Below are 22,492 nucleotides of genomic sequence, written 5' to 3'. Positions count from 1 at the left end.
GATCCTGAAATCCAATTAATGTTTTTTAGAGATTAATGTAAGATGAACATAGTTTTGTTTTGGTTTTAATTCATCGTTAAACCATCGTGAAGACAGATTTTGTCGTAGTGACCTTGTTAGACTATTTAAGAAAAAGGATATTTTTTAATAATCCGTATGAATACCAGTTTTTAAAACTATTCCTAAACAATGCAGGAAATACTCGGTAGGACTTAAAATGTGGAGAGGAGGTGGCTACTTGCTTATAGTGGAACAGTTCTGGAACTGGTAAGGTACAGGCAGTCTGTCCTCCTGGCCAGAGTGCTAGATTGATAGTTGCAAAACCTGGATTCTCTTCCAAGATCAGAGACTTTCTGTATGTGACCATGAGCAATCACTTCTGTCTTTGTTTCCACTTCTGTGAAACATGGGTAATGGTACTTTTCTCCTTTAGAAAGTGCTTTGAGATCTAGTAGTGAGAGGCAGGAGTGAGTAACAAAGATGGAAAAAAAGTATAATTTTTAGTCTACTTTTTAATCTCTCTGTGTTCCAATTGAGGTAGTTCTCCAGTCAAACCTGAGGGAAGGTACTTCCTACAGTATGCTATGGTTTGTCAGTGAGAAGTAATCAATGTGGATATTCATATTCTCTTAAAGAGGATGTTCCTGTAGGCTGTTTTTTGCTAAAAGCATTTCACATGCTTCCAAATTTCTCATTTTGGGAAAAGGCATTATTTACACTTTCATTTTGTTCTTCTGGTGTGTGACAACCATACAAAAATACTCTCTAATTGACTCTGAGAGGTTGTTCCAGACCATGCATTTTTGTTTTCCTATACTATACAGCTTGCTTCTTTTTCTTGCAAAGACACAGTTTAAAAAAAAGTAAGTAGTAGTCTGATGTGAAATAAGAATGTGTATAGTTATTTTAATATAGGCTTAAAAAACTTTTTGAATCATCTGTATCACCCATACAGAGCCACATGAGAAGAGTTTATGTTAGCCTTCAGTAACAGTTCCAGAGAAAGCCTCCATTGTTAAACGTGAGTTGCAGAGTTAACTCCAGCTTTGGAAGTAATAAATATAATAAAAATTATGCCAAATTTCTTTGGCCCTGTTCATTTCCTAATAATAATGAACATGTTGTACTATCCAAGAAGATGCCCTTTTAATGACTCTAATTCTTTATCAAGTATAATTTTGGATTATCTGAGTTTAATCTGGATAAGGAAATATATTGGAAATATAGGTCACTTTTTCTTTTCACATACAGTTGTTTTTGGTACCTCCTCGTATGAGCTTTATTTACTTCAATAGAAATGTTAAATCTGAATTTGTTCCATTGTTTCTTAATCTTAGTGTAGTATTTTTAGTGAGTTTTCAAAGAGCCTTGTTCTCTGAGCCCATGGTTCCATTTTCTTGCTTTTGCATTTGTTGTTAAATATTTTATCTTTATTTCATTTTCCTCAAATGTCACAAAATAAATTGAAAAAAAACAAATGGTCTGTAATGTATGTTTTTGTGTGTCTTGTCTAATAACAACAGTAAATGTGAAGTTTCTATAGTTACACATTTTTATCAGGCTACAATCTTTGTAAGTCCAGTTTTCTTGTGGTTTTACACTTGGTTGGTCAGGAAAGAAAATCACAATAGTTTAATAGCACCAACGCTTCTGAAAAAGTTTGATTATTCCTCGGTGTTAATGCTGACTGAGTGTGTTTATATATCTAAAAAACAGTGATGAGCTGTTTAACTTTTAAAATTATACTTGCTTTGATTACATGATTTATTTATTCTGTCCAACTTTAAAACTCTGAAAGAGCACAACTACAAATATCTCGTGATGCCAGAATAGAAGTGAACAGATTTGCAATTCTGTTTTTGCAGGAGTTGGGCATGAATTCCCAAAGTCTTCTGTTGATAAGTCCTTTTCTAGAGGCTGGAGCCGTGATCAGCCTGGACAAGCACCAATGAGACAACGCAGTGCTACAACCACTGGCTCTCCAGGGACAGAAAAGGCAAGAAGCATAGTACGTCAGAAAACAGTTGGTACGTATCTGTAAAAGCTCATCTAAGTAACATTTGAGAAAGGGTAAGGAATTAGTAACTGACTTTTGTAGCAATGTGGCTAACTTCTTTTCACAAAAGTATACTATCTATAATAATTAATTAAATGTGTAAATTATGCAGCCTTATGTGCTTTAGGTAGCTGAACAGCTTGTGGTTACTAGAATTACAGTTACTGCAAATGAAAGTAATGCAGTCGATGTATTCTTAATGAGTTTGATCGCATGCTTAAGCTGGATTGGAAAAATAGTGCTGTTGTATGTATATGAAAGAGAAAAAAACTGGAATGGTTTAAACACTGGTGTGGATAGATGGGTAACAGGAGGCTTTTTAAGTGTGTATTTTCATAAACTGCACGAAATAGGTTGATTATTTTCCAGCTGTGCAAAGAAAAGTGTGAGAAGTGTATGTAATTGCATAGATTATAAAATGTGTTGCCTTTTACTGTACCGTGAATCTTGCATTAATGAAAGATTGGCACATACATGTGCAATTCTCCATTGCTGAAGTAATCTATTTCTCAACTTCGTTACTTGCAGATACTCTTTCCTGTGTTAGCAATGACTGATGCTAAACAGTGCTTTAGGTGGATTGCTCAAAAGAAGACTTGTTTGTGTTTGTATGATTTGCTTAGAATATCTTAACATGAACCGGACTACAAATTTCTTTACTCTGTTGTCTCATCTTGATGATCTCAGTGCTATCTCTTTTATTTAAAAGAAGAACCTTTTAAGGACTATCTCTTGCTTTTTTACTATCTCTGTAGTAGTAGTGGCTTCGGTCAATGTGTGTTGTTGCTTCACTGATACTTCTTGGAAGGAGGTACATTCTGACACAGTTTTAGAGACCGGGGATGCATATTGGCAGTTGAATATTTAAATGTCTTAGCTTTTCAGAAATTAACATTTTCTTGCTCTTTCCAAAATAATTTGCTGTTGTTTTTTTTTAAGTCACAGAGGTTATTTAACCAAAGTTTTTATTTGAATATTCTTCAAAAATCTTCATTTTAGAAATTTGTTCTCTCGTAAGGCTTTTGTTGGTGTGGGAGAGTTAATTGTTCTATAAGCAGTATAGACATGTGAGAAAACAAAGTCACTACTATAAAATTTCCAGTCTTTTTCATGCATTCAAGTGCTACACAGATTTTCCTGTATCTCAGCACCTAGTTTGACTAAAATTTTCTTTACAGATCACATACAATTTAAATGTAATTTCTGCTTTTCTGTAGATAGTCTGTGATTAATTATGACTGTGTTTTTATTTTAAGTCTTAATTGTCTTAACAAGGTAAAGCTCGTGGTAAAATTTCTCCTTCCCAAATTGGTAATATTTCAGATATTCTGTCAGAAGGTTATGTTGTTTGGGCAATTTATTAATGATTTTGTTTTGCTGCTGTTTGAAAGATGGCTATTTTATATGATGTTAGCCCTAAAATGACTGAAATTTATCCTAATCAAGCTATATATTGACCTGGTTAGCAGCAAACTAATCTGATTTTAGTTGCATTGTACTTTAGCTTCCATGGTTTTGTTCCTTTCTTCCAATTATCTTACATGTTTGATATTAATAAGACAAGTTTGTATTACTGTAACCAGTTAAAATTTCAACTCTGTTCGTATTGTAGGATGCCATCTGTAGACAAGCATCACAGCATTAGTAGGATGATTTTAAAAGATTAAAATCCCAAAAAGAGTGGCCAGAGACAGAATCCCAATCTCATTTTTTTAAAGTGTCAATGAAGAATATGTTACAAAAGAATATGTCTAAACTGTCTGCAAACTGTTGCTTGTTACGGTGTCTCAGGTCTGCTAAGAGAGCTGTTCAGGTGCTTCTTAATCTATGCCAGTCAACACAGGGTCACATAATTAAAACTGGTTTATGGTCACAATAAGTAAAATTTTCTATAGAAAACTTTGCTGGTCAGATCTTCTCCTTCAGTTTAACATTAGCTCCACAAGCTAAGTCTGGAATTGAGTCAGACCTCAGATATGTTGCATGATATCTGATAGGTAGTATATTTCCTTTGATTGTGAGTAATATACTCTTTGTATCTGAGTAGGGGGGATGTGCATGTTGAATATTTTATGGTAAGAAAAAGCTTGGGGTTTCTTTTTCATCTGTTTTTTGTTGTACACATTTTGTGTACATCTGTGCACTTCTATTTTTTGAGCCATCCTCATGCCAGCACACATTTATTGCTGCACCAAATTTGTGTGTGTGTGTGTTACTCAAATAAAAATCACAGCTTTTCTGGTATGCAGTGTGTATGTTTTTAGCCTGAACTTATGTAAAGTAATTTTTGGAAAAGGTCCTTTAAACATGATATGCATATGGGTTGAAAAATCTTCTATAGGGCTAGATACGGAATTTGTGGCTTAGGCAGTAGATTCTAGTCCTATAAAAATATCAGATCAGAAAGAATTTACTAATCTATTGTTCTGCTTTTGTCTATAGATGACAGTGGAAGGTTATAAACTGTCAAATATCTACTCCACATTGTGGTATTAAGTCTACCTCTACTTAACTACTTAATTGAATGTGACACATCTTATTTAAAATAATAATTCACTGAGATTGCATTTTCCTTGTACAGCATCTGGAAGATAATTTCGCTTCCAGTAATAATACAGTGAAATTTTTCCTTCAAAAGTTTATGTAAAATTTCCACCTTCCAAATTGTAAATGGATTGGTCTGCACCACCTTGTTAGTATCAATGTAATATGGCGCAAAAGATCCAGTCAAATTACAAGGGACACTTCATGTTAACGTTTGTAATCAACACATCATCCAGTCTCAAAAGTTTGGTTTATTTAGAATTGTAGGATCATTTAGATTGGAAAAGACCCTTAAGATTTACTATGTAGCTTGTAATTTATTCTCTTGCCTGCATTCACTTTAAGATGCACAAGGATGGATGTAAAGCATCTCACTATCGCTGTATCCTAAATTTTATTATTGTATCTCCTAAAGAGATATTAAAGCTTTCTACATAATTGCCTTTTTTTTCAAATTGGTTTCTGTCTTACAAACCAAGTTTAACAGAGAATGGCTTCAGTCTTAAAACATCTGTCTCTCTGAGTTGTTTTTTCAAATTGATGTTAAGGCTTCACTTAAGTTGTGCTGCATTTGTCAAATGTGTTTTCCACTCTACGTACATTGACCTACCTGTTCTATCTGCATGTTGCTGTTAGGGACAATTCTTTAACCTGATTTAGAAGTGTGATGTGCTCAACTTTCACTGCACTCCATTCATGTACTTCTGATTCCCATACAGATCAGGAGCACTAAGATTCTAAGTCTATATTGTATTCCATGTTGTTTTGAGAACGTACATAGAAAGGTTCAAAGACCGACTAAGTACTGTACTGACAATACTTATGTAAGATGCACTGAAGTTTGCTTAAAAGAAGTGTATCAGCAACTGTTTTAAAATAAGCTGTCAAATTTGCAACAGTTTGAAAAGAAAGCTGCTTGAAACAATGAATATGACTTTTTGAAAAAATTCAGGTATACTTTGAGATTGAATGCAATATTGGTTCTTGCTATGTCTTACTCTGACAAAGGAAAACAAATGTCATAAAAATCGATTTTAAATCTATTGGGAAAGATGCAGACATAACCTTGGTCCTGATGCCACAATTATGTAAGTTTTCCATTCTGTAGGACTGTTGGCAAGAGATGAGATATGAAAAGGTGAATTAGGAGCAGTTTAGCAAAGTTTATCCAGTATCCATTAAAAGTCAGATCCTATGGATAAGAAACAATTTAATGCTTTTTGTTGTTAAACCATTTCACTTTAGTCACTTCATTTTTAATGTGGAACTATAACGAGTTTTATTGCAAATTTCTCCACACAGAACTGGTAATTTTCTACTTATGCTTTTGAATCTCTTTTGGAGAATCTGGAATTCAAGAGCATGGGTATGTGTGACATTCAGAGATACTTTTTCAGGGGTAAACCAAACAAAACTAGAAAAATGCAAATGTAGTGTAAGTTGGTTTTTCTGTTAGAAAATTTCAAGTTATGAGTGCTTGTGGAGTGACTTTAACTTTGATTTTTCAACCCCTGATGCAATGGGAAGAAAAAAGTGTTAATTTCTTGATTTTGAATGCAAAATCTCTGTAATCGTCATAATAAAGGCATTGTTGCTGCTTTACATAAAAGTTAAAAACTCAAAATGTCTTATGTGTCCACTGATTTTTTTTCTTTCTTACAGCTCTGCCAATATCTGCCGTGCTGAAATGTTTTAATTTTTGAATTTTCTTCCTTTTTATCTTTGTTTTCTCTGTTGCTGCTTTTTCTGTGACACAAGCCTTTCATTATAGTCACTCTTCTTTTTTCCTTCCCCACTTCTTTCTTTTCCTTTTTAAAGCCATGAGAAGCCGATCCATTGGTGAATGTGCTCTGCCATCGGCCTATATACGCAGTGCTAAAAGTGCTCCTGTTCTGATCCATACTTCCAAACCCTTCTTGCCTGATATTGTTCTCACTCCCCTTTCTGATGAGCTTTCAGGTAGTGCCACCTCTGCTAATTTCTGCACCCCCTTTATCACTTTTTAAACCTTCTGCTTTCAAATTCTGCTAAATCATTAAAATTTGGAAAGTTAAAATACTTGGGGGATGGGGGGAGAGGGGAAGAGATTAAGAATGAATATTTTGAGTTATGTAAAATACCATGCTATTTTGCAATTCATTCTGGAACTGTTGGAAGTTAGTGCTGTGCCAATGTTTACCATCATAAAAGTGAAAATTAGAGAAATCTCTTGCTTTTTCCATTTATATATATATATTTACAGAAATATAGCCTCTGTCTACCAGAGAGTACAGCTAATCTAAAGTTTCTTTTTTCTGATGAGAGAGGGAGGGAAAAGAAGGACATAATTTTACTTTGACTTGCCCAATTACATCTTTCTACCTAAATTTTTGAATTCCGTGTTACAGATGTTGTGTGAACAACTATGATAGTGATATACTTTAGCTCCCATGAAAAAAGAATGTCTGAAGTATATGGTATCATATAATACACTTCACAGTATGCCTGTTTTACATTAATATATAAAAACATTAAAAAATCTATACAGTTTGGAATTATGAAGTACTTTGTTTTGGTGGTGTTTTCCAAATGATTCATTTTTTATATCTTATGTTTGGTCCAGCAGGGTGGTTGGCTAGAAGTTTGACTGTATCTTTCTTTGGATCATTTTCTTTGAAGATAGGATCTTTTTTTTTACTCTTATGTCTCGCCAACTGTATTTTCATAATTTTATTTTGATATGTGTCCAAAATTAAGTCGTATTGTTGTGCCCAGGGAAGCTGCGGATGCCCCATCCCTGGAGGTGTTCAAGGCCAGGCTGGATGAGGCTTTGAGCAACCTGGGCTAGTGGGAGGTGTCCCTGCCCATGGCAGGGGGGTTGGAACTAGAGGATCTTTAAGGTCACTTCCAACCCAAACCATTCTATAATTCTATGAAACAGAAATGTGATGCCTTAGTATTCAATCCAAAAACATAAATGGAGAATCAGGAAAGTTAAAGGAACCCATTCTAGAGATAACCAGACTTTCAGAATGAAAAACTATAAAGCATTTGAATGCAAATCTTGACACCACAGACAAAAAGATTAATAAAGTACAAATTATGTGTAATGAATTAATAGACATATGAGTCCAATGGATATAGCTTCTGAGCTATGAATTATTAGAACTTGGAAGATAGGGTTTTTTGTAGGAACGATACATGAACAACCTATTGGGAAATAGATTTTGCCTGCCCATAACATTGTTGTAAAAAGTAAATTCTTAATGAAGACCTTAAGAGCACCTGCAGAAGGGAATGAGCTTTCACAGCAAACTATTACGTTTGTCATATAGTCATTGATACTTAATTATCCTGTCTTAAAGAAGGCAAAAGTGCTTTTGCTGTCAATTTTGTCATCCATGTTTCTGAAAAGTCCTGGCTTGCATATTCTAATATATCTCAAACCTGATGACTATCTTGCTATTATCCTTTCTGTTGATACTCGTCTGATACCAAAACTGCACGACCAATGTAATTCTTAAAAGTGAAATAACTTTACAGACCTTTGCACTTCTAACATGGAAAAAGTCCTAGACACTTCCTGGTTTTGGTGTCTTTTCCAGCAGATGGGTATTGAAACAGCATCATGGTCTGCCCAAGAATCTTGAGTATTACCAGAAAACTAAAAACCTCTGATGAAGAAAAGCAAGCCATTAAAGTGTTGATGGAGAAGTAGCAGAGTAAAGGAAAAACTATCCACTGGATCAGAATGCGCTTTGCTCTTTTAATTTTCTTCATTTTTAAATTGTGCTCTCTCTTCTTTCTTTTTTTTTTTTTTTTTTAAACATGGAGGTTTATAATTTTCCTTGCCTTTTCTTCTTACAGCAAATATACTCTTTTTCTGAAAGCCTTCTATGTCCAGATGTGCCACATGTAATTTGGGAAGTAGTCAGATTTTTTCTGCCATAAGTGTGCTATAGGTAATGAATGATGTTTAGCTTGCTGTGACAGCCCTTCCTCTTATTTTATGATTATATGAATATCCCTGTTATCCAAACTCACTTTCCTTCAGCACAGCTTGAAGGAGAGGGTATTTCAAATGATTCCAAAAGAACAGGATGTGCTCATCCTATGTTTTCTGAACTAGTATTCAGCTCCTTTTTATCTGTGAAACTCCTCGTTGAAAGATTGACTCACTGAAAACTGGTAAATCTTGACAGGTAGTCCAGAAGAAAGCATTTATGTCAAAACCTTTGCTTTATGTACAGTACAGTATATTAATTTTCAAGAGGAAGGCAGAACACCCCACCGTAGTTTGTTATTTATTGAGACATAATGTTTCTGCTTGAAGATCAGTTAGTATGTTAACATGTTAACAAAATTTATTGCAAAAGCTCAATATTGACATTTAGTAATCTAGCCTCATAGAAGGTACTTTTCCTAAAATTGTAATTTTTTCATGTAGTTTCTAAGTTATGCTGTATTTCCACGTGCAGAACATTTGCAACTTTTCCAACAGGATGCAAAAAATGGAAGTGGAGATTTATGCTTTTAAGATGTTTGTTTAGTAAAGCGATTTGGTACAGTGCAGTTGTTGCAAATCTGTAATATTTCTAAAAAAGAACTTCTGTTTTAACCTGTTAGAATCATAGGAAATCCAGTCTTATATGTTTGCAGGATAACTAGTAAAATAATGATTCGTTCATGCTTCTGTTGAGGATTTTCAGGTACAAGACCGCTTCTGAGAAAAAGTATTGGTGAGATTAGGCAAGATTCCTGGAAGCAATGGGCCACAATGGCAGTCTAGTGAATTGCAGGTGGGAGATTTTTCCTTATCCACTGGGGCTAAAAGAATCAAAGGAAGTATTAACATGAAAGGGAGATGTATATTATGCCTTTACAACCTTGCTCCCTAGTCAGTAAGTAATCATTAAGATTAAATATAAAGAAATCGTAATTTTCATGTCAGTATGGCTGTAATTATTCATTAATCCCAGAAACTCACAGAATTAGTATATTCTTCTAAAAGGACTGAAATGAAAGCTGAGAAGAAAAACGTTATTTTTTCCTCCACCTTCTGTACTATATTTTCATGACAAAATATAATCCTGTCCCAACATTGTGTGGGAATCTTCTATTTACACTCATGCTGTCTTGCCAGAATGTGTTTGTCCATGAGTTTGTATTTTAACATATCTATCTCCACTTGATGCTGAAGAACTACCTTTTCTTTCTGCCCTCTAGCAGAAAAAGGAGAAGTAAGGTTGATTTAAAGAAATTTGTGATTGGGTGAGATTGGCTAGAACTACCAATTTCAATCTCTTCCTCACTGTAACATACTAGGGACCAGACAGGCGTTTCTCCCAAGTATGTGTAGTGTGTCAGATACACAGCCTTCTGGTGCAGAACTCCAGTGTACTTAGCGAAAACTCCTTAGGAATTGATGGTGTCCTGATTTGACTGTGTGCAAGGGTGAGCCCTGGTTGTGAAGGAGTTGTTCGTTGGAGTTTTTAAACATTGTATTATCAGTGCTGGTATGGCAATAATAGTATGTTTTTCATTTCCTTAATTTCTTCCTCTATTCTACAAAAAAAATAAATCTCTATTGGCACAAGCACTACACATTTGTTTGACAACGTTTATGTACTTGTATGTGCTAGTCATGCGTACATAAGCACCTAAAATTAAGACTGGATCAACATTGAAATAAATGTATCTGGATTTATTTCAATGTGTGGAGCTGCTTGGCGTGCGTTTGGAGTTCTCCATCCAGTAATTTTTAATGTTCTAGAAAATCATAATCACTGCATGCACGCACAGTATGCAATCCTCAGGCTGCTGCTTTAGGTAAGCTTCAGTTTATAAATGTTATGAAAGATGCATATTGAGGGCTCAAGGTGAGATTGATGTTATCACAGTTACATATATTAATCCCATATATAACATTATCATAGATATTTTTGACTGAATCCTATGGTCCTTTCTTTGCAGCTGTGAGAAATAGCTTTGAGACTATGTAAGCATAACCTGTGTTAATCTCTGCCCAAGTCAATAGAGTGTTTGAAATAACAATTGCAACTAGAGAGAGACACCATTCATTTCAGAGGGTGTTAATTCATAGAGTTGGTAATAAATTGAACAAGAACAATTATGAGAAATGTGTTGCTTATCAAAGCTGAAGAGAGGGGAGGGGGGTAATAAATTATGCTGTATATGATGATTCTCAGTACCTTTGTTTTCTGTCTCATAGCTTTGTAAACTTTGTATCAGGCCAAACTTTAATTTTCAAATTTTAACTTCTCAGAAAAATTGAACATGAAAATACCATTTTTCATCTTCTTCCAACATATACATTTAGTTAAGTACAGATGTATTTCATTCCTCCAGTTTGTATGCTTTGCTCAGTTGGAATAGATAAAATTCAGCTCCAGCTCTAACATTCTCAGAAAAGTGTGAGCACGTTAAAACAGATTTTTAAGGTCACTTCAGGTTATCATTACTAAATATTACTGAAATAGGTATAGAGATCCACAAAGTAATAATTTGAAATAGTTGTTTTGGCAGTTAAACTTCAGATTTAGGGCAGGGAAAGGGGCTTAAATTTTGTGCTGATTTTAAGTAAATTCACCATTGCAGTCCTGAAGATAAACCCTCTAGACAGAACAAGGTAAGTCTGTTCATTGTGACAAGTAGACCTTGTTGGTATTCATTTAAGCTCTTTATTGTTTTTCCTGACTTTAAAAGCATATCTACAACTTCTTAAGTGGTAGGTAGTAAAAAATAGATCTGGAGAATAAGAGATTCTGTCAAGAAGAAACCCAACAGAAAACTGAGAAGTCTGTTTTTACCTTACTGTTCAAGTGCCTGTCTCATAAAAAGACTGCAAGGGATAGCTCGAATTCTTGCAGTTAGGTGAATTGTCTGTGAGAGATACTTAGTCGTATCAGGAAATCTAAAGAGGAACATGAAGGTTCTTTATTTGGTGGATAATGTGAAGTGGGCTGAAGATAACTTCTGTACAATTCTAGGTGATCCGTGTTGGAACTGCATCTTAGTTACAGTTAGCTGTGATTTGTACTGATGCTAACATATGAGCAGTCTCAACAGAGACTGATTCCTTCACTGATTTAAACAGTCATAACAAAGGTTCTGGTCTTTTCATGAATAGAAGTGGTTTTACTCTGATGTTAACTGTTGTGAAGCTGCAGAATGTTTTTCAGTAGCAGAGTCCTTAATTTGATAATTCTCATAAATCTCACATTTGCTTGAGTAAAACTGGAAGAGGGGGAGGTAAACCTCCATTTAGTATTTAGTGTCACAGTTTGAAGATGAGACACAAAACATCCTTCTAGGGAGAAAGAGTATATCATTAAATTATCCATTAAGTATAGTCATCTTTTCCATATAGGGCCAGCTCTTCCCTCTCATTTAAAAACTTTAGTCTTTAGGTATATGCTGTATTACATATGCCATAATATTTGTAGTTGTATGATAGTATTCTTTCAGATATTTCAGTAATTTATATATATTCACCCAAGTTATGAAAAAAGTAGTAGTTCGCCATTCAACAGACAATTCCAATTTTCCAGAAGACTTACTTGTTCTCTTTGGAGTTGTGCATTTTTCCGAAGATGTAAATTCCATGAAGGGTGCTACGGTTAAGCTAGTTTGTATTCCAGGTAACCATTTCCTGGACAATCTAACTGGAATAATATTGGTTGAATTATTGAACCTATTGGCACAGCCCTAGCTTTAACTGTATTTCCAAACATTCCATGGTCTCACTGTTTGTTCTCATGCATGTTAACATTTAAAACTGTGTTCTGATGTTCTAACTCATTTATATTACATTCTGTACTGGATATTATGTGCGTGCGTTTGTAACACTCTAGTACTGGAAAAAATATTTTTGTTGTGCTTAAGAAAACAAGGCTCTGGACTTTCCTGGCTTTTAAAGTCACGCAGTTAGGATGTAGTGGTAAATAAATACTGCCTCTGTATGTAAATTTTAGTGCATGTTACATATATGTTTTTCCTACAGACATTGACGATGCTCAAATTCTTCCACGCCCACCTCGAGTCAGACATTTTTCACAGAGTGAGGATGCTCCAAGTGAAGTTTTTGGTGCATTAAATGAGGAACAGCCACTGCCACGAAGTAGCAGCACCTCTGACATCCTGGAACCGTTTGCAGTTGAACGAGCCAAAGGTGCAGTTCCTGTCATTGACAGTTCATCCCATCATGCTCCAAGCTTACAGAGTTCCACTGAGACCTCTTCAATGCATAGATCCACTGAAAGCCATATCACTGATACAAATAGCAGAGAGTCCTCCTTGGAAGTTGGGGATAGTATTTATGACCATCTTTGTCATTTAATAGGGCCGGTAGAATTTGCAAACACAGCCTTTGAACAAAGCCAGTATGTTGACCTTGAAGCTGAAGATGATCTCCTTTCCTCTCTGAGAGAATATCTTAAAGAAAAAGAAGAACTTTGCGCTAACTTTGAGACAGATAAATGTGAGGCTTCTGCTCACGAAGTTGATACATCCGTAAATAGGAATGATAGATTACCATTGGATGGATTAGAAAATAGAGATCAGACTGATCAATGCACGAATAGCATCACTGTTACAGAAAGAGCCGATAACACAGAGCTGCACCTAGAACGAAACCAAAGTGGCTTTATAAGTAATATTGCACCTACTCAAGTAGACATTTTTACAAGAAATCAAGTGCTTGATAAAGCCAAACAGTTAAATATTGATAAACAATATGAAAGTGTGTTCGATCATGGGTCAAGTAGTCCTAGCAGCAAAGAAGGGAAGAGATACCTGTACAGGCAAGCAGCCACTGAAGCTGATGTAGATTTATCTGTGGAAGCAGCAGTAGCTGAAAAGTGTAGAAGTGCCCAGTTTAATGAAAAAGTAACCAACTCACGTGTTACGCATGCAAAGAAAATTCTTCCTAAAGCACAAGTTAACCCTCAAATGCCTCACATCACAGGCACAAGCAAACTGTCACCAACTAAAAGGAGTATATCTGAAACCGTAACTCATAGGGCCAAAATAATGAAAATAACAACTAAAAAAAGAAATAGCGTCCATGTTAGTTTTAGGCCATCTACAGAATCAGTTCAATTTTACAATCCTCTTGAGAGCAAAGAGGCCGCTTGGAAAGCAAGACTTCGTAAACTCAGTAGCTTCAGTAGCAGCAATAGTGGTAGCAGCAACAGCAATACCAGTGCAAGCACCAGCTCATCAGCAGTCACGGAGCTGGTTAGACCTGGAATATATAGACCTCTAGATGCGATCAATGCTGCTTCAAGTGGCAGTAAGCAAATTAAGGAATCTACAGAAACTCAAGCAGCCATGTTGCAAAAAGAAGGTATTGGTGTTAATCAGTTACATACTCGTAGTGCCTTTAGAGCATCAGGTCAGGAGTCAGCACAACAGCAGGGCTCCCTGGGTGGTGTTTATAAAACTGTTGTACATGCTCTTTCGAAGCCGAAGGCAAATGTTTCCCCACAGAGACAGAACAGAATGCCAGCAGAGGCTCCACTGAGGGATCTGTACAGTCATGTAATGGGCTATTTTGGAAGGAAAGCTGCAGGTGAGCACTAACAGTGTGCAGAGCGCAAAAGGAGAAAGGCAGCACCAGTTTGGCTTAATGCTACTGAAGCAAGCTCTGATAAGCAATCAAAAGGCTTTGGGATGATCACTGCTTTCCCTGTTTGGTTATGCATGCGCCTGCAGCTAGCTGATTTTTCTCCCAGCATAAGTTACTTTTATGTACTGTAAATTACTAATTTTCCTTTTCAAGATGTTTAGTTGAACCTCTTTGCTGCTGAAGACCATCAGATTAGGGAAGAGGAAGAGACAGTAAATGACCTAATAAAGGATTAAGCCTTTAGAGTTTTGAATTTTCATCTGCCACGCAGAGCCCTAAAATTCAGCCTACTGAATGATTGGCATATGCATATTTTATCAGAATGTGTTATACCACTTGTGAGTGTAGTTTGTCAGAAGGACCTGGCTCTCGACCAGCTAGGTTGAACTAATTGTACTTCTGGTTCATTTAGTGTGTTTTCTTCTTCCTTCTCCTTCTCTTTCTCCTTGTCCTCCTCCAAAACAAAAAAAAGCCCCTCAAATTTACATTTGGAGGTCAGTTTAGATAACTTTTAAAAAATAGTCTCAAACAGAAATCTGTTACTGAAATGATTTCATTACGACAGTTCTCTGTGAGTCTAATCATAAGGTTTTGTTTGAATCTTTTTCAAAACATGCTGTAGACCTTTTTTTATTCATTCATCAAAATGGATGCGGTTACATCTTGGCAACATCTTTCATTGCTTTCTTTTTTCTTGGAATCATGGAAGTTCACGAAGGTCTCATCATAAGTCTTTCTCCTGCTAAATATGAGACCTCTGTGGACTGATCAAGAAAGAAGGCTGTCATTCTAATATCCATTGGCTTAGTTCACATAACCTTAAATGAACAATACATTAACTTTCAGCAGTAATGTAGGTTTCTTTCTTCCCATTGTTATGCTGGCATGATTGACAGAGGGATTCTGTAATGCATCCTGCATCGAGATGTTAATGCCACCTGAGGGCAGTCTTTGTAAGCATAGCACCATGAGAGCATCACTGTCATGGGTCTCAAAAAAGTTACTCACTTCTCTGCAGAATCTAGACTTCTGAAAAAGATATCTAGGAAGCACAAATTTTAAAGGTACATTTTATTTGAAATCTGTAACATTTAACTGAGCCTCAATATTAGAATAAACTACACTGTGGTCTCATGAGAGATGACACCCAGGGAAAAATTTTAATAGAGAAAACATGAACTGGAATGACTGGAAGATTTAAAAGCTATGATCATGAAGTTAGGTGTAACAGCCACAATTAAATATGAACGGTATATTTATATCAAAAATATAAAACTGATAAATGAATTAACTTAATTAATTGTTCATAACCATTGACCATCCAGAGTTTGAATTTTTATTCCATGTAGTAGCATGTAATTTTATTGCATAAGATTTTCTTTGCACTATTTATACTAACTGTATACAGTGCCACATTGACATTTGTTATTATTATATATTACAACTGCATTTATGTTTTCCACTACATTGCTCTTCATTAGGAATGCAATGAAGAAGGAGCCTGTAGGAATCACATAAAATTTTTAGGATTTATTACTAATTTTTTGTGATATGGAGGAAGAATATAAGCTGTATCCTTAAAGCAAGCATTAACAACTTTGAGTAGTGCTTACCTATAAGCTTCTTGCTCTTAAAGGTGGTACTGGAAATCAACTAACCCCTGCTTAGTGGGAAGAAGAAGCCATACTAATTCTTAAAGTTGAATCTGCTTTAAAAGAGGGAAATTATTAAAATGCATGTTTGGCAATTGTTTTTTTTTAGATTTCTGTTAATTAGCAAGGTTTTTTTTTTCATTTTTTACCTTTTGTTTTGAAAATGTCTTGATGTGTTCTTTACTATATACAGTTGTTCATTTGCTTTTAGCTAATAGAGAGGACATGAGTCAAAAGCTGCACCCTATCGATAGTGATATTGGCAGCAGCAATACAAATGTTCCTGACCTCATGGATGAATTTATAGCTGAGAGACTCCGCAGTGGTAGTGCACTGGTAAGCCTTTAAACTTCCTACATTTCAGTATGTAAGTCTGCATATATGTGTGAACTCATCAATTACATTATAAATCAGTTTGTTAAAACATATTTCTCTGTGTTTTATTAATCAGAAGGAATTAAGAATATCACTTAATTATTCCTTGCCTTTGACATAGATTAATGCCATTTTATACCATTTGTGTTTCCATATCTATTAAATCTTCATTGTGGCAGCAATGTAGAAGCTACTGTCAGATGAATAGTCTCACTGAATTAAACTGCCTTAGTTGCGCCTGTAAAGATTTTTGTATGCAAACACTTTCAGAGTAATGGTTTATATGTAAATTTGCAGTCCTTAGTGGGGTATGTAGTTAGGTGCCATGCTGTAGCATGGTACTATTCTCTACAAGAATAGTCAGTGCAACAGACTACAAAACTTATATCAGTGTATGTTTTTCCTTCATTTTTTTTATTTCACTTGCAAGTGTTGAATAATTTATTGTAAACAGTTCTCTGCTATTTGAACCAACTTTTCATATGCTTTCTTCCTACACCTTTCCAGAAGTGTCATGTTGTTTAGAATGTCATTCATAATGAGAAATTTTAATCAATTTCAAGTCAAGAATTTCTGGTTACTGTTGAGTGCTTACAGAATGAGACAACTGATATGAAGAGATCACTGTTTTATTAACTAGCAATGAAAGGGGAAATTTTAAATAAAAGTTGCAAATGAAGAACATAATGGGTAACAATTTAGATGTAGCATTTCAAATTGTTCCGTACTTTTTTCTTCTCAGAATTTTTAAAGATTTTTTTTAAGGTCATTTTAAGACACGCTTCTGTAGAAAGTTGTCAACAAGTAGTTTAGTTGTTGCTAATAAGGGGCAGAAGAACATTTTTCAAAGTGATTAGAAAAATTTGTTTATATATAATCATCTTTTATAAATGGCAAGAGAGAACCTATAGAGTTTGTCCAAATGTATACTTTTTTGTCTTAAGTATTGAGCTCACATTTGTGAAACTTGATTGTTGGTGCAAAGTGTTCTTGTTAGTAAGTCTTGAGTTATAAGATGAAAATGCTAACTTGAAGTCTATAAAAAATGTTAACTTAGTCTGCAAATTAATAATACAGAAGTCACCACAGCTTTCTGTGAAAACTGAAAAAGAGAGAAAGAGAGTGAATACTACTTGTTTTCACATAGCTGGCAAGAACATTGATTCTTAATCGTTCAGACAAGAGAATTGATACTTTCTTTAGGGAACAAAAAACAGCCAACATAAGTTTGAGTAACTATTTTGAAACTGACCCTGATTTTGTAATCTAGTACACAAAATAGATATGCCTAATTAAAACAGTATCAACTTACTAAGATTAGTTTTAGGTGGTTATATCTATTGAGTGTTAAAATCTTGTATCATGTAAAGCTTGTTAGTCTGAGTAAATCTCTAAGTAGTATGGTAGTAAAAGAATAAAGAAGTGACCGGGCCTAGTGTAAAAGGAAGTAATCTTCAGTCTCATAATGCATAAAGATTTCAAGCCGTTTCATAAAATGTCTTTTCTACTTTTATCTCTCTTCTCTCTCAAGCAAACAGTCCTATCTGTGAAAATAAATGGCTTAAAGAACGACTCCAAGTAGAACACCACCGTACTTTTACATGAGCAAATCTATATGCCTTATTTCAGCTATATGCTCTCTTTGGTGTCCAAGTCAATACCAAGGTTTTGGTTTAATCATAAGAAAAGTAGTGCACGAATTAGTAAATTAATTTTCTTGTGTTGTGTTGCCAGAAAACACAAAATTTGTTGACTTTTTTTTCTGCTTGTGTCTGGAACTAAGGTTAACAAGTTTTCTTTAGTAATGTAGACATAATCTGGAGATAGCACACTTTTGTACTATTTTTCTCTCTCAAGTCTTACCTAATATGAGTATGGCACATGCTAGTTTGAATCCTAGCTTTTTAAGGTATCTGCCCAAGAATTCATTGTGCAAATAAAATTTGTGTTTATGAAATTCTGTGACTACCTGGGTTACTGCTGCCTGTCTGGGGTTTTGGAAAGTCTTGGCTGTGTGTGATGACAGTTTCTGGTTTAGGGTACTTATGAACTGTGTTACGTTCTGAAGCCATCCAAGATTGTGAGATAATTTGTCTCTTCAATGTTTAGAATGTAACAAGAAGAGGAAGCAGTCCTGGCAGTTTGGAGGTTCCTAAAGACCTTCCTGATATATTGAACAAACAGAACCAAATGCGTCCTATAGACGACCCAGGCGTGCCTTCTGAATGGACATCACCGGCCAGCGCGGGCAGCAGTGACCTCATCAGTTCAGACAGCCACTCTGACTCTTTCAGTGCCTTCCAGTATGATGGCCGCAAATTCGAAAGCAAGTATATTTTTCCAAAAATAGTAGCATTTTTGGTTGCTTGCTTGCAAATTTCTGTTTTCTTTTAAGTTATATGCCAGCAGTCTTCTGTAGAGAGAGCTTATTTTGATTTCCCAGTGAAATCATTAGTGAGTTAATGGAGCAAGCAGGGTTCTTGAGAGGGGCTATCACATTTGTAGTATACTAAACAAAACATCACTGGAATACTACATTGCAAAAAGCAGAGCAACAGTGAACAGAAGTTAGAAAGCAATATTGTCTTTTCCCTGGAGTATATCCAGCTGCTTTGCACAAAATATAAAGATGGAAGGTTACTTATTTTGGAAGTTATTTTAATTCTTTTGAAAACATTTAGGTAAAATTTAAAGAAGGGCTTCTGATATTGTTACAGCAGTCTTTGTGTAGCTATAGGTTAATCAAGATACTAAGTGTAATATCATGGTAGAATTAACATGCTTTAATTAGTAATATAATGCTTTTCATTCATTTATCCATTATCTTGTTTAACAGAAGGGGTCATTATGGTTGCTAGGAATTATGACCATGTATTATGTGAGAGAGAAATAACGTTTATATGGTAGAATTTATTGAAGAAATTACAATTTTTAGATATGTAGATGTTACGCAACTAAGTGATGTTATTTAAGCCTACATTTCAGCATGAAATGTAGGTTTAGCATTCAGTTTTGAAAAAGCCATTTGACAGAATATAATTTGCCATAATATTTTTAGTTAGAAGTTAGTTAACGCTTTAACAACCAACTTGGAAATTTCTTCCAGCTTGTAAATTTTGCAAATAAATTCCTTTATGTATGTTTTCATTATTTTTATTTTTTTCTTATGTAGGCGCACCTAGTGTAACTAAGCAGAATACAGGGCAGGACTTCTCCAGAAGTACAGTTACCGTTTTGTGACAGAAATGAGATTCATAACAGTCAGTTAATTTCTACTGTTATATTTTATGTAAACTTTGCAGCAGTGTGTTAGTAGCATAGGAGATGCAGATGCAGGTTTTACAAGGAGGATTTTGGAGATGCTGGGATTTTGGTTTTATATTAGTGGTCTTTTTAGGTTGTAAGTTAATGCAGTACTTTCCTCATACAGATTTCAGCTTTGGCACTGAGGCAGGGACGCCAGCTTCCACTGACGTTGATGCAATTTCAGGGCAGCAACAGAGTGCCGAGGAGCAAGAAGTGGCCAGTCTAACTACACTCCACATAGATTCAGAAACAAGTAGTCTCAATCAGCAACCATTGTCTGCTGAAGCTGCAACTATTACTGGTAAAGTAGTTTAAAAAAAACCCTAAAAAAATAAGCATTTATTTCAGAAATTTTCCACCCGTCCTGAAGAATGCAACTTCCAGCTTCTGCAATGAGCCTACATTCTATATAAGATGATTCTCGGATTTCAATTTTTTTTTGATTGCTATTGAAAAGTAGTGTGTGAAATAACATAAGTGGAAAATCTTTGTCTGACTTAGTTACCCATATGATACTTGGCTTAGTGCAAAATGTATTTTAAACCCTTCATGAGAAAATCTGTACAACTACCGGGGAGAAAACTCTTAACCGCATAATATATGCTAGATCTCTTACAAGTGTCCTTCTATTACTGGTAGTCAAATGGATAATTTTCAAGAAGGGTTTTTTTCCTTGAAAGACTTTGACACTGCTCTTTCAAACCAGTGTATCACACTAAAGTATCATGGAATTCTTCTGTATTCATCATCTTAACACCTCTCTATATTGTTTGTTGTATAACTGCAAGCTTTTAATATGCAAAATGTTATTGTGCCATGTAAGATCAGTTTCCATTTGTGTAACTTAAGAATTCTTTTTATTTTAGTAGTTTCCTTGTTGTTTTCGTTAAAAAATAAGGCTGTTAGGAAGCACTGTTTCACAGCCTCAGCTGATGAGCTGGGGGGTCCACCAGTTTACTTTGGAACTGTTTCTTCAGAAAGAGAGGGAGAATAGCAGTGAGGTTAGCAACCACCACGTAGTCCAGTTAATCCAAATGGAATGGGCTCCTTTCTGAAAGAGAGAATCTTCCTCTCTGAGGAGTATTTGGAAGAGCGGTCATTTGCCAGATTATGTAAATGAGAAGTAAAGATGTCCATAGTCATTTTCATGCTCCTTGTTCCATAACTGTTACATGCTACAATTCCCGTTAAAACCCTGGGAATAGGTACCTGTTTATCTGTGAAAGCTTATACTTGCATACAGTGTCTTGTTCTCTGTGAGAAATCAAACTCTGCTTTTTCAGAGGTATCGAAAGACATCTTTACTTCCCCAGCACAATTTTCCTTTTCTAAAATGGTCTTTCTGATGAACGAAGCATAGTATTAGCTTTCTTGGATGTTGTTGTTCAGCTTGTTCAACAATGTTTTGCTTGACTTTTGTTCTCTTCATTTTTCTCTTTGGTGTGTGCTTGTTGACAGTGCTCGCAGAAAAACTGTTCTGCTGTTTGCTTGTTTTTGTATGTTAATAATTTCTTTACTATTTGTTATTTTTGTCCAAGTTTGCACTGTAATTGAATTGATAAGATTGCAATTAACAACTCAGAATTGAGAGATTCTGTGGCTGTCTCTTCTTGTTGTTTGGACCACTGTTTTAGGGAGGCAGCTTTTGTGTGTCGATGTCACATGCATTTAACTTTAGCTGGGTTCTCTGAGGAAGCAAGACTTGTTCAATTGCACTGTCTGTCTCTGTCTGACTGTTCCATACCCCCAACAATATTGGAGCCCATTGTCTAATTTCTGCTAAATTGACATGTAAGAAAAGAGGAAGGCATTATTTTCTTCGAAATTTTCTGAAAGATAGGCAGCTATTTAGTGAAAATTGCGTGTATGCAGAGTCCCGTAACAGAGAGGCTGAAATGTGAATTCACTATATTGGATACCAGCAAATCCATGCACAAACTCAACTTCAAAACACACCTGTAAGAAATTAATTTTCAGTGGTTTTGCTGCTCAGGAAATGACTTGTTTCCAAATAGTTTTGCTTGGAAGATTTTTTGGAAGGAAAATTTCTTCTTGGCATATAGACATTATTTCATATGCTTAGCAAAGGAATGAGTTTACTATTGGGTGCTGTTTATGAGTCGTAGAACAAGTTGAATCCATAGTATTCTCTGTCAAATTTGGATCCACATATGCTGGAGTATCTTATAGTGCTTCTTAGAAGACTCCAGTAGTTCAGTGAATTTTCCATAACAGTTTCTGTCCATTTTCTTCCATTGTATAAAGGTCTCTTTCCATCCCTACCTCCCTCCCTCCTCTTTCTCTCCTTCACTCTCTGTCCCTCTCCTTCCCTCTCTACCTTCCACCCTTACCCCTCCCCATCACTCTTTCTCACTCTGTCTTGGTCTGCTTTCATCCATCCCCCCACTTAGCAAGAGAATGGAAGAGAAGAAGGAAAAGATTTCTTTGAACATCTTTCAAGTGTGTATTTTACATTATCTTTGTGAGCATATGGCAAACAAGTGGTCAGTAGCAATGGGGGAGTATCATTACCTGCTGAGTGAAACAGCACTCTGTGTGTGGAGCAGTAACGTCCATCTCTCCTGCACACAAGTGTTGATGTAAATTGATGGTAAAAGCTTCATTGCCTTTGCCATTTAAAGGAGATAGAGACCTTTGCAGTTTAACAATGTAATTAAGATTGTTTACCACAATTTCTGATAACACTGACATTTTCTGTCAAGTTCTTCAAACAATTTGTTCTCTTTACAAGAAAGAACACAGCCAATAATTTGGGAAAATTACTATTTTAAAAGACTCACTTTTTCATTGCTGTCCCTAAAGTTCAGCTTATCTATAATACTGGACTTCACATATAATGTTTTTGGGTCCCAGTTAGATTTGTCTAAGATTTAAAATTAGTAGGTTTGAATTCTTCTATTTTTAACGTGG

General features: G+C 35.3%; 1 protein-coding gene across 1 annotated transcript in view; it reads left to right on the top strand.

The window, feature by feature from the left end:
- Positions 1-22,492, top strand: part of RALGAPA1 (Ral GTPase activating protein, alpha subunit 1 (catalytic)) — a gene marked incomplete at its 5' end in the record, with an annotated part of 111,191 nt that overhangs the window by 13,422 nt on the left and 75,277 nt on the right. Inside the window, 5 exons of the mRNA XM_010079756.1 lie at positions 1,866-2,027; positions 12,603-12,770; positions 16,092-16,216; positions 18,365-18,581; positions 19,686-19,862. Of these exons, the coding sequence (XP_010078058.1) occupies positions 1,866-2,027; positions 12,603-12,770; positions 16,092-16,216; positions 18,365-18,581; positions 19,686-19,862 (849 nt within the window). The remainder of the gene's footprint in view (positions 1-1,865; positions 2,028-12,602; positions 12,771-16,091; positions 16,217-18,364; positions 18,582-19,685; positions 19,863-22,492) is intronic.

The sequence above is a fragment of the Pterocles gutturalis genome, unplaced genomic scaffold (assembly GCF_000699245.1).
Source record: "Pterocles gutturalis isolate BGI_N339 unplaced genomic scaffold, ASM69924v1 scaffold10696, whole genome shotgun sequence".
NCBI classification, from domain to species: Eukaryota; Metazoa; Chordata; class Aves; order Pterocliformes; family Pteroclidae; genus Pterocles; species Pterocles gutturalis.
Note: the sequence above shows the minus strand (reverse complement) of the source record. Positions and strands in the feature narration are given on the sequence as shown.